This window comes from Lissotriton helveticus, chromosome 6 (genome assembly GCF_964261635.1).
Source record: "Lissotriton helveticus chromosome 6, aLisHel1.1, whole genome shotgun sequence".
In the NCBI taxonomy this organism is placed as follows: domain Eukaryota; kingdom Metazoa; phylum Chordata; class Amphibia; order Caudata; family Salamandridae; genus Lissotriton; species Lissotriton helveticus.
The window spans coordinates 1,093,655,084-1,093,670,264 of NC_136067.1; the positions used below are offsets into that span (position 1 = coordinate 1,093,655,084).

General features: G+C 48.3%; 1 protein-coding gene across 4 annotated transcripts in view; it reads left to right on the forward strand.

Moving 5' to 3' along the window:
* Window positions 1–15,181, forward strand: part of BIRC6 (baculoviral IAP repeat containing 6) — a 2,208,279-nt gene that overhangs the window by 1,854,865 nt on the left and 338,233 nt on the right. For all 4 annotated transcript variants that reach the window (XM_078648748.1, XM_078648749.1, XM_078648751.1 and 1 more), the window contains one exon: window positions 9,702–9,867. In XM_078648748.1, the coding sequence (XP_078504874.1) occupies window positions 9,702–9,867 (166 nt within the window). The remainder of the gene's footprint in view (window positions 1–9,701; window positions 9,868–15,181) is intronic.

Genomic DNA, 15,181 nt, shown 5'->3' on the forward strand with positions numbered 1-15,181 from the left:
GGTCCCAGGTGCACTCCTCCCCGGCCATCAACATGCAGATCTCCCATTCACCACCGGGGCAGACTCATCCTGACTCATGGAGCCTGGCCCACCAGCCAGCTCCAGCCATTCACCAGTCAGACAGCCAATGCACATAAATTACACAGACATGCCAACTTCTAGAAGTGGCACTTCCACACTAGACACTTTCACGCAGCACACATCATCGCGCCGCATTTAATCACACGAGTCCGCACATACCAAACTCGAGCCTGCACTCCCGACACATCAGGAACTAACATGGACACATACATTCCCCATGCATTCCTATGGGAGGGCAGGCCAACCTTACCACACGCACGCACTTTACCCTGGGACACAGTGGTAAAGTGCGCAGAAACAAAAAATCACTATCACCAGGTTACAATTAAAAAGCAAAAAGTTTAGGGGTGAACCTGCTAGAAGTGCCAAGTCCAACAAAGGGCTGTTACACTTTCTGTGAGTGATACAGTGCCCTTGGGGTCCTTAGTTGGCCCCGCTCCTCCGTTGGCTGCTGGTTCAGCCCCCTTTTTTGGTACAAATGTGTTTTCTGGCTGACTTTTAAGCCTTCTGTGGTTTCTGCCGCAGGTCTTTGATTTTGTCCTCTGATGCGGGATTGTTTTTTCCCTAAGAGTGGTTCCCATGCTTTCTTGGGACGTGTCCTACCCTATGTGGGGTATATGTAGCTATTGTATAGCTCTGTCTTATGTGAGGAGGGTGTGGACTACCCCAGGCGGGTTCATCTCCCTTCCTGGTGTTGCTGTTTTACGATGGTGAGGTCTTTGGTCCTTACTGGGGCGTGGCTTGGCCTTGTACGGCGTTGTGCTCCGGCGTTTTGCCCTTTGCCTGCCGTTTGGGCTGGGCCTCTGTCTGGTGTTTCTGAGGACATAGTTTCCTGTGTTGCCAGCCTGGTCGGTCCTACTTGTTACTCCTCTCATCTTCCAGCTGCTCTCACTACTTAGTGGATCGGTTCTGTCCGGGGCGGTCCCCTTTAGGGGTCGTTCCAGACGGTTTACTAGCCTTGCCCTTGTTCTGAGCCCGACGTGGTCCCGACTTTTAGTTTCGTGGCGTTGTTAGCAGCTGGCTGCCCCCGCTTGCTCTTCTGTTCTGTGGCCGGCGGCCTTGGCTTGGGCCCTGGCGTTCCTGCTTTTTGTCCTGCGGGGCCATTGTGGATCTCGTTCTTATTCTTCTGCTTGCCTTATTGCTGAGGCGCTGTTCTGTCTTGAACTCCAGCTGTGAGGGGCTCGGCTGCCCTTTTCACTGGGTTGTTTCCCAGTGGAGGGCTTTGCTGTGCTTCTGCTCCTTCTCCTTGGAGTCTGTAGGTGGCTCTTCTTCCTCTGCATTGTCTGTACCTTGGGGCTTCCGGTGGAGGTCCCTGGTACATTGACTGGACTTGAGGCGGTCTGGCCTCCTTAGTATTACCCTGCTTCTCCTGTTGGTGAAGGCTGGGTTGCCTCTTTGTCGTTATGACACATCCTCTCTGGGGCTGGTGTCCTCCACAATGCTGAGGTTCTCTTCAGCTCAGGGCTTGTGACTAATCTCCTATTTTTCCCTGTCCTCGTGGCTGATCCCATGTTGGGGGTCTTGTGCTCATACCCTTTGGGTATGGCTAGGGTATCTATTCTATGTTAAAGAATCTGCGGCTAGTAGTCTCTATCAGATGTACGAGTTACTTACCTTCGGTAACGATGTAACTGGTAGAGATGATTCTAGCCGCAGATTCCATCACGACCCGCCCTTCCTCCCTGTTTCTGCGAGGACCCTTCTCAGTCTTCTGCACTCGCCTGCTTCAGGGCGGCGGTCTTCTGCGTGTGCCTTTTTCTTACTCCCTTCCTAGGGGGATGGTCGCCTTGTTGTTGTTGTTGCTCCATTCCTTCTTTTCTGGTGATTGGTGGGCGAATGCTTGGGTACTTCTGCGCCCATGCATTTGGTCTCCAATGTAGGGTTTGTTGTGTTATGCTTCCTTGTGTTGCTTGCAGTTCTGACTTCTACAGTCCTTGGGATGGAGGTCCTCTGGCTGGGCCTCAACCCTCAGTTCCTTTTGGGAGCCCCTCTCCCCCCTCCCCCCTCCTTGCTGGTGTTGCTGGGGGATGACTTGCCATTGATCTTCCGTTCTGGCCTGGAACCCTTCTGGCTCTGGGCGGTGGTTGCAGCCTTCTTCGTCGTCTGTGCCCTTTCTTTTTCACATGCTTTCTACCTCCAGGGAGGCTATTACGTTGGTTGCAAGCTTGATTGCAGTAGCTGCACTCTATTCTTTCATTTCATGACTTAGTGCCTTGGTACCTGGCACTATTCTGAATGGTGCTGTTCCTCACCATTCATTTATTTCCCCTCTGTATAGCTGGGTCGTAGCAGACTGTTCCAGTATGCTCACAGTTTTGTTTGTGATGGCTCCACGTTGTGGTGCGGAAACATTCTCCAAAGAAAACTGACGTAGGCGCGCTGGGGTGGGACTTATGTATCCTCTCTGATGTCACAAACGCAGACGACGGCAGGGCGGAGTCGCGTAGTGCCGTTCCCCCGGCGCCAGGGATGCTGTTGCAGAAAAGTTTTCTGGATCCAGTCTCACGCCTGAGGGTAATTCTACGTTAAGGAATTTGCGGGTAGAATCGTCTCTACCAGATACATCTTTACCGAAGGTAAGTAACTCGTACATTAACTCTAAAAGGCTAATCAAATAGTCTGTGTTATTAGATGGTATATATGTTTGTGAATTTTTTTACTACTATTGTAAAGTTCCTACATTATTCTGCTCTTAATTTCAAAACTAAAATAACTTAATATTCCCCTATTGGAATACTAGCCTCAAGTTGGTTGCCAACTCCAATTCAACGTAACCAAGGTCTAAGGGAAGGTAATCCATTTAATCCTGCCATATGAGTGTCCTAAGGATTTTTTTGATGAACTGTCCATCACAGCAGTAAAATTAACTGGTCACCAGACAATAGGCAGAAAACTGATTATAGCAACTTGGATTGCCAACATCTGGACCATAAATCAGTAATAGCTTAAACATTTCCTAGCCGATTACTAGACTTATTAAAAATCTATCTATCCTTGGCATCTGCTCGAATTTCCAGGAAACTGATAACTGGCTATATCCACTATGGTTTGATATATTTTTTCTGCTTCTGTCTTGGGCATATATCTTCTGCCAACAAATCAAATCCCCATGATAAATGTCCAAGTATTTTAGGAACTAATTCGGTCTCTGTAGCACAAGACTCCATTTAGAATCAAAGATGATCTTAACTTTATTCCATTCACAGGTGCAGCCAGGTTCTTTGTCTTGCCATTTGCTTGTGTACATTGTACAGCAGTACCCAGGGCAAACTGTAAACATTATCTAGATCATGATCAATTAGTGTGCAAGGAAGAGAGAAAGATTCTGTATTTTTCCACTTTTCCCTATTCAAGTCAGACCTCCTGTGGCATCCTTCTCAACTCATTCTTTGCACAGGGCCTGCATGTCCCCTGTACATTTTTCGGCAAAGGAAGGAGAGGGAAGGGTACTAATTTGTCATGGGGTTGCTAGGTCCTCTGCCCCTTCCCTCTCTGGGTGTCAGTATTTACTCCCCAGTGATTCTCTCTCAGGCCGATACACAGTACTCAAGAAACCTAAATAGCGTTATTTGAGTAGATATGCCAATTGTGCAACAAGCCATTGTTATAATTTCATCTCTGAAAGTAAATTATCAAACTCCTTAGCATTTATTGCAGTATACCTTTTATTTGGACCCCTCCATTTCTGATCGATACTTCTAATTTCAGATTCTTCACATTTATAATAATCCCAGGCACCAGACTAGACCGCAAAGATTTTAAAAAGCATTGCTCCTGTGTGCCGGTAGGTGGCGCTGGGCCGCTCCGTGTAGACTTTATTTTACCCCATAAGTAATGATGCCCCACATATGTGCCACTTCTGCATGTTGACGTCCTTTTTTTCCTGAAACTTCATACATGGATCTAGAGCTCGCTTCCTCTTTTTCCTCAAAATTTGACGAGTTTTTTCTGAAAAAAAAAATAATTCAGTGCAAAAGCGAACTATGTACATCCCTAAAACTACAACCTTTAAACTTTTTAGGGACTGCTGCAAACTAATGTCTGCGACAGATCCCCCTTGATCTATGCAACAGGTGTTTGGGGCATCGCTCCAAGACTTGCAAGGATTGTGCCCTTATGAAACTGAAGGCGCTCCGGGTATAGGAAGTGAAACTGTGCACCGCTGAGCACTGAAAGAAGTCAATGAAGTCCTACTCAGTCAAGGGCGCAAACCCCTTCTTGTTCTTGGGGCGTTTCTGTAACAGATTGTCATCGCGGTCCATATCTTATGGTAAGTCAAACTTGAAGCACAAGAAGGCCAAGCAAAACGTATCCTCGTCTGCCACTCTCTGCCGGAGAAGTCGCAATAATGTCAGTCCTCAGTCTTCCAGTCCCCCGCCGAGGAGAAGATTCCGCAGCTGACCCTGTTGCGCCATAGTTTCCTGGGCCATCAGCTGCATCACAACAGATTGAGGCATTTAAATAGGCCATGTTGCAATTAGTTGTTACTCTTCACCTCCCTCTGACCCAAGGATCCACAGAGGCCTCCATTCAGGTTGCTGCTGGCGATTGGTCCTCTCGTCGACTGAGCCCCTTGAACCTACCTCGGGTTCCACACCAATTCCAATGTCCAAAGCAAATCCATCTCGACCACGACTGAGGTCAATCTCTGAATCCACTCCAGCGCACTCGGTTTCTGTACAGCCTGATTCTGACAATATATAGCCACTACCACGGAGCTGTCTTTGGTTCCATCACTTTTTTTGGTACCAATCCAGACTGAAATTTACCTCCTAAAGATTAATGTGGCGATGATGGGGATGGTACACCCCCACATAATGATTATAGTTTATATGGACCTACAGAAGGCAAGTGGGTTTGAAACTTCCCCTGATATATATGGTTGTTATCCCCCATTGGGTTCCCAATGGAAGAGAGCTCTTCTTTTGCTGTGGTAATTCAACATTCTGCTGAGGTCCAAAATCTACAACTGCCTTCTGTTGAAGTTATAACTAATATTCTCACAAACATTCTGCTGCCTGGGCCTGCTTCCTCTGATTATTTTCATTTAACAAAGCCCTAACTGATACTCTGATGGGCACCTGATCTAAACTTTGCCCTTGCCCACGGGTGAGCAGAAAGGTGGCCAGACTCCATGGACCGACTCCAGGTGGCACTCACTTTCTGACACAACAGGGTGAACTCCAATTCATTCCCTCCGAGATACCCAGTACTCCTCCTTTTCCCCAGACAGGCTAACAAGCTTGGCCATGTGGTCAGTCAACATAGGTTGCCTTCTAAAGAATTTAGGGACTCCCTGGATCAAACCATTTAGAATGGCCAGGATGTAGACAAATATGTCATTTGTATTGTCTTGGATATGAGCGATTTCTTGGAGCGAGCAGTCGGTACCGGTGTGGTGCTCCTTCCCCATATGTGGATGTGGTCTGTTGGGTTCCAAGAGATATGTAGGCATCCTTTATGTATATGCCTTTTGATGCATCCTGCCTTTTTGTCAAAAAATCGGACTCTCCCTTGAATCATTTTAAGGACATCCGGGCTACAGCACATTCTCTAGTACTCTCCACTCATGCACGGCAGTTTTACCACTGATTTCTACTTTTCGATACTGCTCAAGGGGCTTTGCATGGAGGTGGCGGCAGGGCCCTCTACCCCGCAGCGTCACCCCATTCCTTTCATGACCAGAGAGAGGTATCAAGCACACAAACGTACAGGTCTCCAAGGGAACCAATCTTCCCAGACACACTCCCATGTGGTATGACCGTTTGTTACTCCTGCTATTTAGGAGGATGGAGGACTCTGCTCATTTTAGATGTTCGTCCTCTGAATGGCTTCCTGAGTAAGGACAGATTCAAAATGCTTAGGCTGCCTCAGGTTTGTCTGCTCTGGATCTGGGCAACTGGGTGGTAGCTGTAGGAAAGTACTCCTTTTGGCATGGTTAACCTCCACTTTTTGCCTGACTCTGATGCATCTTTGACTGAAATGGCACTGGGTTCCTGCTAACCAGGTTCCCAGTGCCTGTGTTCTTTCCCAAGACTGTACCATTGTTTCCACACTTGGCACGCCTCTGGCACACATGTAAGTCCCTTGTAAAAGGTACCAGTGGTATCAAGTACCTTATGACCAGAGAGGATCTCTAAGGGATGCAGCTTGTATTGTGCCACCCAAAGAGACCCCTTGTCAAACACATGCACACTGCCACTGCTGTCCGAGTGTTTTGAGATAAAAGTGAAGTCGACCTGGCACACATACCTTTGTGCCAGGCCTACCAGCACTGCAAGAGGCATAGGTAAGTCACCCCTACGGCAGGCCTTACAGCCCTAAGGCAGGGTGCACTATCCCTCATGTGAGGGCATAACAGCATGAGCAGATATGCCCCTATAGTGTCTAAGTCCGTTCTTAGATATTATAAGTGCACAGTGATGCCACACTTAGTACATGGGTTGGGAGCTTGTAACTAGGAGTTCCACAGCTCCATGATGGCTCCACCAACTTCCGAGATTTTTGGTACCGACATTTCAGATTAATGGGCCCACACTGATGACAGTGTTGTATTCATTAATAAATGCACTCAGGGTACCTCAGTGGTGCCCCCTGCAAACCTACCAAACCACTAGTGTGTGCCTGACTGGTCCCCATCAGCCTGCCTCCTCTAGACATGTTTCTGACCCCCGGAGGATGGAGCCTTTTGCTCTCCTGGGTCAGAAACAAAGCCTGCTCTGGGTGGAAGTGCTTCACACCTACCCCCAAGCAGGAACAGCATACAATGGTGGTGAGCCTCAGAGGCTTCCTGCCCTTTGTTAGGCTGACCAGGGCATCTCCAGCTAGTGGAGATGCCCGCCCCCTTGACCAACCTTACTTTTGGCGGCAAGGTCGTCTGGAACATTAGTAAACAAGAGAGGGGTGTCCCCTCAGCCAGGCCCACCCCTAAGGTGCCCTGAGCTGAAGTGACCCCCTCCTTTGAAATTCCTCCATTTGTTAATGAGGATTATAGCCATATAGAGTTAGGGATATGCCCCCTACCCAGAGGGTGTGGACATACAAAGGGTGTATTCACTCTAAAGGTAGATAGCCCTTTGACTACTGCCACCTAACCTATGTAAAGCCCCTAAATTGAGTATTTAGGGGCACCCCTGAGCCTTTATCCTGAGATTACCAACGACTTACGAAGAAGAGGACAAAGAAGAGTCGTGCAGCAGCGAAGACTGAAGACACCAACTGACTTGGGCCCAGACCTACCGTCCTGTCTGCAGCCCTTAAAGACCGTTCTACAGAAGGCCGACTTGTCTGCAGCCCAGCAACCTCCAGAACCCTGGGAGAACTGCCTGCCTTCTACTGCCTTCTAAAAAAAATGCATGATCTCCGTGTACAGTATGCCTGTCCAACAGAAGACCAAGTGTAAAGACAAACGCTTTGCCTGTGGAATCGTGAAGTCGATCACCTCTGCACCAGATGCCACGGCCCGAGTCCAAGAGACCCACTGGTCCAAAAAAGGTTCCTCAGCGATCCTGCGCTAGAGTCTCTCGAGGGTTGACCCCTGCCGGACCACACGTTGACGCCTGCAGCCTCTGCTTGACACCCCAACCGCGACCACACTGGTAAGCTGACTTCCGAGGCCAAAAGACACCCCTGCACCTGGAGCCCCTGGACCTTTGGGAGATCTACCAAAGGTATCCTGATGCTCCAGCACACTCCAACTTACCTGTGCAGCTGTAGGTTTCTGTCGTCCAGCCTCCTGTCCTGAGCCTGCAGCCTTTTTCTGATTCTAAGATTCTCCATTTGTTCATATTCGGCTTCCGATGCTGTGTGCAGCTAATAGTGTAAGTATGGTGGTGCCTTGTGCCCTCCCCCCTCCCAGTGCTTACCTTAACCCCCAGAGACAGGCTTACCAAGCTGTTGTTCTTACCTGCAAGTAGTACCAGTTCGATTGCCCCCGTTCTTCATTGAATAACGGTGGCACCAGAACCAGAGTTTGACTTCTGCACCTGGCCGCCCCAGTGCCACTGGTGGTGCAGTGAGGCTACTTACCTGAACCTTGCCTGGTACTAATTTCTTTTCTAAAAGCTCAGTATCGTAAACAGTTTACTTATCTGCATATTGCTTATTGTGTTTCCTCCTATAGGATAAAATTGTACTGATTGAAAAATGCACTGTGTCCACTTTATACATTATAAAACAGTGATATTGCAAAACGTATTTTACTACAACAATGTATCTTTTGGTTCTATAAAACAAATATACCAAAAGTAATATTTTCACAAACCATTGGTCCAGCAGAGGAAAAATAAAATGATAGTAACGGAACCTTATTATCATTTTATTTTTCCATTACTGCTTAGGAGCAGGGGGCCAGGGGAAGGCGTGGTGTGCCCACTCTTACGTGCACATGACGGTTTGGCCGGCTGCCTGGGCCAGCCAAACAATCATGCACACTTTGCTTGTTCTCCACCGGCTGTATTGCACAGTTTAGATGGAGAACATGCCCAGCCTCCCAGTCCCTCTCTGAGCGCTAAGCCATGGCTCTCAGACCAGCTGCTCCCATGCAGGTAATCCGGGGCCGGGATTTTTTTTTTGGGAAGGGGTCGGTTCCACAGACTACCACCAGGGAAAACTGAATAGATAATAAATTTTCATCATAGTCATCTGTCGAAAACGGATGTATGACGTTTCAACGCATGCTTTTACCACGCATGCCTTTACAACGCAGGTATTACAACGCAAGTCGTTACAACGACTTGCGTTGGGGGGCACTGGATAGTGGAATAGTTGAATTTTCTATTCCAACTCCAGTTCCCGTGGATAGTAGGGAAGGTGTTGGATAGAAAATTAAACTATTCCCTATCCAACAGCGCCCTCCAGCGAAAGTCGTCGTAACGACTTTCGTTGTAATTCCTGCGTTGTAATGGTAGTGCGTGGTAAAAGTTTTGTTGTAAACGATGTTCCCCGTCGAAAACACACATGCATACCCCCCCCCACCCTCCTCTGCGACGCCACTCTTACCTGCAGAGTCCGTGGCTGGCTCAAACCAATCACAACACTGTTGATAGGCAGCGATTGGCTAGGGGAGTTTGAGAGCCTGCGTGCTTCCTGCGTCTTAGAAGATGCGGCGGCTAGCGACCAGCAGGTAAGTTTGCTTTTTTTTCTTTTCTATTTATCTGAAACCTGGCCAGCTGTCTGTTCCCTTCGTAAAAGTTTAAGCTGTGGAGTTCGATTCCTGATCAGTTGCTGTCAAGGTTCTGGACGCTGTGTTTCTTATGCAGATTATTTCACTGAACTCTGCTACTGTGACTCTGAATCCATGTCTGCTCAAGTGAGAAGTATTTGAGGAATTGAGCAACGGTGCAATGCTGTCTTGTGATTGCATGGCACATAGGTGTCTGCCTTTGTGGTGTCAGCGGCTGAGCTATAAAAATATTTTCAGGCCAACCTTTTTTTTGCTCATTTTCGATATTTCAAAAATAGGTTATCCTCAAAGGAAATGGAGTATTCATCAGAATTGGAGGTAAACAGCTTTTCTTTTACATAGAAAGTAACTGCAGCTATGTATAAGCAACTTAATTTTCCAAACAAGAGACTATTTATCTTTTATTGAACTGAACCCAGTACTTGTGATGTTACAGGTTCTTGCAAGTTACATCAATGCATCAGGCTGCACTTCGCATGGTGAATCACAATCTAGCGATGGAAGAGGACAAAACAGCAGTGCTCTCCCTTCTGTTCTGCAAGAACTGTTGAGCCAGTCTTGCCTAATTCCAGCAATGTCGTCATACCTCCGCAACGATTCTGGTAAAGTGCTGTATTGTTTTTTAACATAGATGATCTTACATAAAAACTTTATAGAAAGCTGCACTCTAGACAATATATTTTTTTCATTATAAAAATCAAACCATTCCAGAGGGTAGTGTTGCGGTACAAGCTGCTGTCCAACTTAGTTTGGGCTTGAAAAAAGAAATGAAGTGTTTGATGTGCATTGAACATTGTGATTTCTATACTTAGCTCACAAACCATTGTGTGTGTGTGTGTGTGTGTGTGTGTATATATGTATATATATATATATATATATATCAATATAGAGAGAGAGTTTAAAATCCATGAAACGTTCGTGGCTTGCCATTACTTACTTGATTGACCGCTCACTTTTCTATAATATCTTTGTAATACATCTGAAACCATAAGCCGTTCTGATCTAAGCCATGATTTCCAGTTAATCGTATTGCTATTTAAGAAAAAAATGTATTACTCTATTTCAGTCGGATTTATTTTTGTGAAGTGTAATATTAAGTTTAATATAGTCGGTTGTATTTGGTTTGTAGAACGTTGTTGGATTTTAAATGTGTGATTTTAAATGTGTTCTTGCTAGTTGGACAAAGTTGAGACAGTCACAGTACAAAGCCACAATACACAGCGTTCATAACTTAGGGTTTCCAATACATGCCACACATTGTCAAAAGCAGTTTTGTACGGTTTATGAATGCATCTTTTAAAAGAAACTGTTCACTTTGCAAAGTCAGTTTTCTGACATTTATATTTCAAATGTGGGATGTTGTCCTGTTGTAAAGGTTATTGGCTATTTGCAGTATTATTGTCTTACAGGAGGGGTGGGGCTATGTTTTACTCGTAATTTCGTTTTTAGGTCTCTTGCTACCTGATTTCAAAAGACCTATCGTGACATTGCAGTGAGCTTACAGCTCACCTACTTCTTACCATTGATTGGCTTTATTGTCACTCCTTTGCTTTTTATTCGATGGCTTGCCTGCCTCTTCTTGTTTTGTCTTTTCCCTGGAGAATAGCCTATGTTACAACCCTTTTTTAGGTCTCGCCTGGCGATGCAGCGCGAAAGCGCTGTCGCCAGCGAGATCTATTTTTATTTACTTGCTTCCCAAGTGGTACAGACCGGTGCAAGAGCAGATTGTGGTCTGTGGACGCGCTTGCATTTTGAACGCGCGCACACACGCACCAGCCGCCCCCAGTCACTGCATATGTACTCGATCGCGCACTTGTGAAGACGCGCTTACAATCTGTACGCCCGCAGCCACTGCACGTGTACTCGATCGCTTTGCTCAAGAGCAAACACACACACCAGCCCCCACGGTACAACCAAGCCCCACTCACCGCACTTGCATCGATGGCCGCCCTCAGCCGCCACTTTCTGCCGCCACCGCGGGGCTCTCCCTCAGGCATGGGAGCCCCACGTCACGACTTAACACTGGGCCAGCCACTCCGTGGGCACAGGCTTCCCCCCGAATTCCTGCCCCACAACAGGCATGACGCTTCCGGAATTCGCTCCAAATCGGGCCGGCGGCTTGTTGTTTATTGACACAGGTTTGAACTTCTTATGTTCAGCTGAGCGAACATCGACGGAGGGCGTGTGCAGTGCCGAAAAGCCTAGTTATACTACTATGTTCACAAAGCCCTCAGAGGCCAAGAAGAGCTACAAAAAGAAAAGTTCACACCCGATGCCGAATTAACTGAAGTATGGCCACAAAGTCTGTTATATTGTTTTTTACTGTGGTGAAGCATTTAACCAGGTTCAAAGATTCCTGTAAACAGGCTGCAGGACCTTCACATGCACAGTGGCACCCACGCCCTGCTGGCTTTATCTTCACCCGCCCCCACATTATCCTAACAGACGTGAAGAGATATTCAGCTAACCCCTCCCTTCCCGCCCCTCTCACGGGCACTGTGCCGACTCCCTGCCCATGCCTGCTGCCCAGATCACGGCGTGGGTAGGACAAAAGTGACAGTTGAAGCTGCGAACACCTGCCCGCATTACTGACTCACGATCCCTGCCCTTTCGGGGGCAGGCGATTAACACTTTGGGCTTTTGATGGCTAAAGTGGTGCTGAAGCGCGTGGTATCTTGGCATGCGTGGCAAGGGGGACAGTCTAGGCTAGTCCAACACAAGTGTATTTGTGGAGCGAGAAGGGGGGAGTGGAATCACTCCCATGTAGGGAACTAAATTAAAGGAACTGAAAACGTTCGTGCAATTCACCTCCAGACGATGAAAATGAGGAAGATTTTAACGTGCATGCTTGAACTATAAACACACAAATATGTCTCACCATTGCCCTGGCTTCAAGTATTCACTAAAAGACGTCTCATTAGCTAGATATCGTGTTCACATTTCAATTCAGTTTCATGACAGGCCAAAGGGGCTCCTAGTTTGCATTTCAGCTTAGAGGTGGGTGAGAGACTGCAAGCTCGACCCAGAAGCCCAACTCAGTTTCAGCTCTATGTGCTGTTCGAACCTGGAGCCCAAAACGAGCCAAGCTTTCATGTAGCTTCTGCTCGACTGCCTCTCTACACCCAGGATGTGGCGTGCTTCTAAGCAGCCCCTGAAGTGGCAGCGCCATGAGTGTCCCAGCTTTTATCGACGTGAAGGAGGAGGATCAGGTGAGAGTCGCACCCGATCCCGGGAACTGACCCCCCACTCCCTCGTTTGTGTGCTTGCGTGCATCGCCTACTATCGTATTGCCTTTCTATATAGACTAGTGCTTGGGTTTCTGTGAGACACTAACACTCTTACAGGAGCATTGTTGACATCTGGGCCTTTGACTTTGTACAGAGAATATTTCTGGGCCGGTGTTCTGCAGTAATCTGACCTTAATTATGCCAGTCCCTAACATACATATCTCCAATAATACACTTGTATCTGCAAAAAGAAGATTGACATTTAAGTGTGGCTATGCATTTAATATCAGGCGATATCAGTAAGAAAAGTAAGGGTAGGGGCCTCTACAGTAATGTGCTGTTTTGTGGATGCTAGTATGTCGTACACGTGCTATGAAAGCCCAGCAGAAAACAGTTAATGGTAAAGAAAATGGGTAATTACACTGATGTGATTCTGAACTTTTTGTGTACATATCTAGCGCAGTCACTCTATCGCATCACTCTATCTATCTGTCTATCTATCGCCCTCCCTCCCTCTATCTATCTGTCTCCCTCCCTCCCTCTATCTATCTATTGCCCTCCATCTATCTATCTATCGCATCACCACAGCATCACTCAGCACCACCACAGCATCACTCAGGGGCACCACAACGTGACTATGCGCTACCACAGCATCACTCGTCGCCACCACAACATCACCACAACACAACATCACCACAACATCACTCAGCGCCACCACAGCATCAATCTGTGCAACCATTCAACAACAACTGGTTCAAATATGTTCTCTCAATGTTTCAAGTTTTATTACAAATGTCACAAAAAGATGTTAAAATTTCACTTCGGTTCTTGTTTTTTCGTCACAATAAAATACACTGAACATAATCTTCACAAAAGTTATTTACAAAAGTTTAAGCTATTGCCATTATAAATTACAATAGCGTTTATTTAAGTATTAATTATTAAAAAAATAAAAGCCATTGTTATTTGTAATATCAATACATCTAAGTCGGGAGGAGCCTAGCTCGCGACCGAGATGGCCGCGTTTTAGCTCGGCTCCGTTCAACCACCTGTTTTCTTCGATTATCCTGTATTTCTCCTGCCCCGGGAAGCCCTCCTTGCGGTGTTTCGGTACCGCGGGCACTTTGCGGACACTTACCCGTTGCTCCGGTGATCCTGGGTGCTGTCGATCCTGTGCGGTGGTCCCGCTCGGAGCCATCGGGGCGGACTGGCCTGGACCTCCTGGCAGCGACGGGACGTGACGGAGCGCGATGGTCGGCCCTTGCTGGCGCTGTGGATCTGGTTGCGGGGGCTGATGTGCGAATAGGCCGGCTGTGCCCGTTGGCGGACCCGACTGGCCTGGGCCTCGGGGTGCGGACGCTGCCTCCTGCGGGAGAGCCTCCTCATTTATCCGGCTTGGTCCCCCCTTTGTTCCCCGGCCCGGCCATTTTGGATTTTCCGCCCGGGCTCGGAGAACGGGGCCGGCGGCACGAGGGGGCCGCCGAACATCCTTCTTCTGGTGGGTCTCCTTCCTGCCTTGGGGCGCCCCGCCGCAGTTCGGCTGACCTCCTTTTGCTTTGGTGTTGCTCCGGCCGGGGCCCCCGACGACCGAGGGCTTGCTGGGCTCCTAAGATGGCGGCCGACCTTGGGAGTCTCTGCCGGACCTGGGCGAGCACTGGGGGCCCGCCACACGGCCCGGATGTCGGCTCTTGTGAAGGGTTTCCTGCACTTCAAGTTGTCCTGGATGCACTATACTCCTGGCGGACTTCCGTGGCTGCGCCTGTTTCCCCTGTGGAGGCGGACCCACTTTTTGATTTATGCGGGCCCCCATCGTTGGATTTTGCTTCCTTGTTGCAGGGTACGGCTGGTGTGCTCCTGGTCTCTGTGCCTCCGGCGGAGACCGCATCCTTGAATTGGAGACTCTCCGACGCCCTTCGTCGTCCTGCTTTGTTGCCTCGGCCGCTGGTCTGCGGTCCGTTTGCATCCTGTCCAGGCCTCGATGATCCTTTCTGTTTCTCATCACGTCGGCTCCCCGGCCGGGGCGCCTGTGCCGACCCAGCTGGGCTTGCCTCGTTGGACTTGTCCATAGAACTGTGCCTGCGGTGCGAAGATTGTACCGTAACTTTTTTATATCCTCCGTATTTTCTTTCACGTTTCTCCTCAGGACTGCCGCTGGATTTCCTCCTGAACCCTGTGTCCCTCGTCGTTTGGACTTTGTTTGTTTGGATGATTACAACCTTGGACAAAAGCGGACAGGGCTGAAATGACTTATTATATGCGGTAGTCTTGTTTTTGATCTGTGACCGACATGTGCTGTTGTGATGTTGCGTAACTTCGTGGGACTCCTGAAACTTATCCTGATGTCGTTTGACTTCCCGTGGGCTCTGCCTCTCCCCTTTTCACAGGTGGTGGGATGGTTGCGGATAATACTGTTTTTTGCCCTCTCCCGTGTGTAATGTTCCTTCCTTTCCCTGGCCCTTCTTTTTTGCCTTTGTCTCTACCTTGTTTCTTTCTCCTATATTTCGGGTTCTATTTAGGGCGACAGGCACGCTGCTGGGGGGTTGGCCGTAGCCTTCTGCAGGGGTGTAGGGTGGGCTTGTGGGGTGGGTGGGGGGGTCTGTTGCTGTTTTTGGGGGATCTTTTTCCTCCTTTCTTCTCCCTTTTTGGTTCTATGGCCCTTGTGTATCCCTTCTTTCGGGGCTCTGTCTCG